The sequence below is a fragment of the Euphorbia lathyris genome, chromosome 1 (genome assembly GCF_963576675.1).
Source record: "Euphorbia lathyris chromosome 1, ddEupLath1.1, whole genome shotgun sequence".
NCBI lineage: Eukaryota > Viridiplantae > Streptophyta > Magnoliopsida > Malpighiales > Euphorbiaceae > Euphorbia > Euphorbia lathyris.
The window spans coordinates 88,703,883-88,706,191 of NC_088910.1; the positions used below are offsets into that span (position 1 = coordinate 88,703,883).

Here is a 2,309-nt window from a genome sequence, read left to right on the forward strand (position 1 = left end):
GGGGAATGAAGGTTAAATTTACTCTGCAGAGACAAGAAATTTTAAAAAAGTTTACGTTACTCCCATTAACCCCCAATTTGGAGGTTAAAGTTTAGAGGTTAGAGGAAGTAAACATTTAACCCCATTAACCTTCATTTACTCCCAAAAAATAACTCCCAAACAAGGTTAACTCAATACTTAACCTTCCATTACTCTCATTTACTCACATTAACCTCCTCCCAAATAAGGGCTAAATGGTAATAAATGAGTTTAAGTAAGGTATGATGAAGTTCGAAGGATGAAGGCACTAAAAAATAAAAATGGTTACTTTAGTTTAGTTTAGGCCACGGGCGATTTGGTCTGTCATTGAATGCTTTTACCAAACTCACCTTCCTTTTTATCTTTCAATTCCTTTCTGCAACCACTTCCTCTACCCCTCTTTCTCTCTTCTCAACATCTTCTTCTTCTAATTTTCAGGTACTATGTCCTCTTTTTATACCACTAAATTCTCTAATGGAATGGAATTTTGGGGGTTTCTTGTCTAAATTGTTCAATTGTTTTGCAGGTTCAAATAGGAAATGGAATGCGTTGAAGCTGCTTTGAAAACCAACATTAGAAAAGAGATGGCCTTTAAATTTAGCCCACAGGTGTTTTTTGATGATTTGTGTCTTCAAAATGTCCCCTCCTCTGATGATTTCATTGTCGATGAACTTTTGGACTTCTCTAATGAAGGTGGCTTCATCGGAGAAGAAGAAGAAAGACACGAAAAGTCTTCAATTCCTTCAGTTTCTGCAAAATTAGAAGTAACCCTTTTTCATGAAGGTGATAAAATCAGTGACCATACCTCTGATTTTTCCGCCGGAGAACTAGGTGTTCCGGTAAGCTTTTTTTCTCTTTCTAAAGGTTTCTTCTTTTTTAATTAAAGTTTGTTCTAGTTAACTGACGGTTGTCGTTTTTACAGGCGGATGATTTGGCTAGTCTCGAATGGCTATCACATTTTGTTGAGGATTCCAACTCGGAATACTCTACACCTTTCCCCGCCGGAGTTTCGTCGGTAAAGCCCAAGCAAGAGGGAACTTTTGTGCCAGTTTTGACAGAACCCTGTTTTAGGACTCCGGTTCCGGCCAAGGCAAGAAGTAAGCGAACAAGAACCGGTGTAAGAGTTTGGTCTCTCGGGTCTCCGTCGTTAACGGCGGAGCCGTCTTCAAGTTCTAGTTCTTCTACTTCTTACTCCGCTCCGTCAAGCCCTTACCTTATCTGCACTACTCCGGGGATGACCCATGATTCGACGAAACTTTTTTCCTTAGAAAAACCGCCTCTTAAAAAGCAGAAGAAAAGACTTTCCGGCGACGGGTGTTCTCAACCTCCCCGGCGGTGCAGTCATTGCGGTGTTCAGAAGACTCCACAGTGGCGAACCGGTCCGCTTGGGGCCAAAACTCTGTGTAATGCATGCGGAGTCAGATATAAGTCGGGTCGGTTATTACCCGAGTATAGACCGGCTTGTAGCCCGACATTTTCGGTTGAGTTGCACTCGAACCACCACAGGAAAGTGCTGGAGATGCGGAAACAAAAGGAGTCGCCGGTGTTGGATCAGGCAGAACCCGGTTTGGCTGCTTCGGCTGTACCCAGTTTTGGATAAATTAGAGTTAGAGAAAGAAAGGTAAAATAGGTCGAACCGGTGAGAGTAAACCCGGTTCATTTAGGTTGGAATTAATTAGTGGACATTTTTTTATAATCCCTTTTAAATTGGTGGGTGAGTTAGGTTTGCTAGTTATGTAAGTCTGCCAATGAGAGATGACCTTTTATGTTGTGATATTTTTTCTTTTCCTTTTTTATTTATTTAACCTCACCTTCTTTCTATTTCACAAAAGAAAAAAAAAATGATTTAAATTAATTAATTATTTCTGTCAACTTCCTAATCAAAATACAACAAACTACATAAATTCTTGAATCTTTGATATTTTATGGATTTTAGGCGAAATATGAAGCATTTAACAAAAAAAACTAAAATTTAAAAATTTAAAAATAAATTTAAATAAACGATAAATAAAGTATTTCATTAAAATTTAAAAATTATATGAATGTGTTAAATTCTTTAAATTTTACTATAAAGACACATGTATAAATCTTTTTAACAATTTTACCTAGATTTAGGTCCGTTTCATTCGTAATTTAATGTTATTTATAGTGTGTAGATTGGTTTTTCCTAGCGTACAAAACTCCATAATAGTCAACACTCCATCATAACTCGTATATTGAATTTTTTTTTGCCAAAGATAAGAGGTTACAACGGTTTTTAAATTATGAAAATACAATTCATAACACTAAAG

General features: G+C 37.1%; 1 protein-coding gene across 1 annotated transcript; it reads left to right on the top strand.

The window, feature by feature from the left end:
* Nucleotides 1-299: 299 nt before the first annotated feature.
* Nucleotides 300-1,814, top strand: LOC136205765 (GATA transcription factor 5-like). The gene is made up of 3 exons (XM_065996529.1): nt 300-456; nt 545-857; nt 941-1,814. Exons 2-3 carry the CDS (start codon nt 558-560, stop codon nt 1,616-1,618), a joined length of 978 nt encoding a protein of 325 aa, XP_065852601.1. The 5' UTR covers nt 300-456; nt 545-557; the 3' UTR covers nt 1,619-1,814.
* The last annotated feature ends 495 nt before the right edge of the window (nt 1,815-2,309 follow it).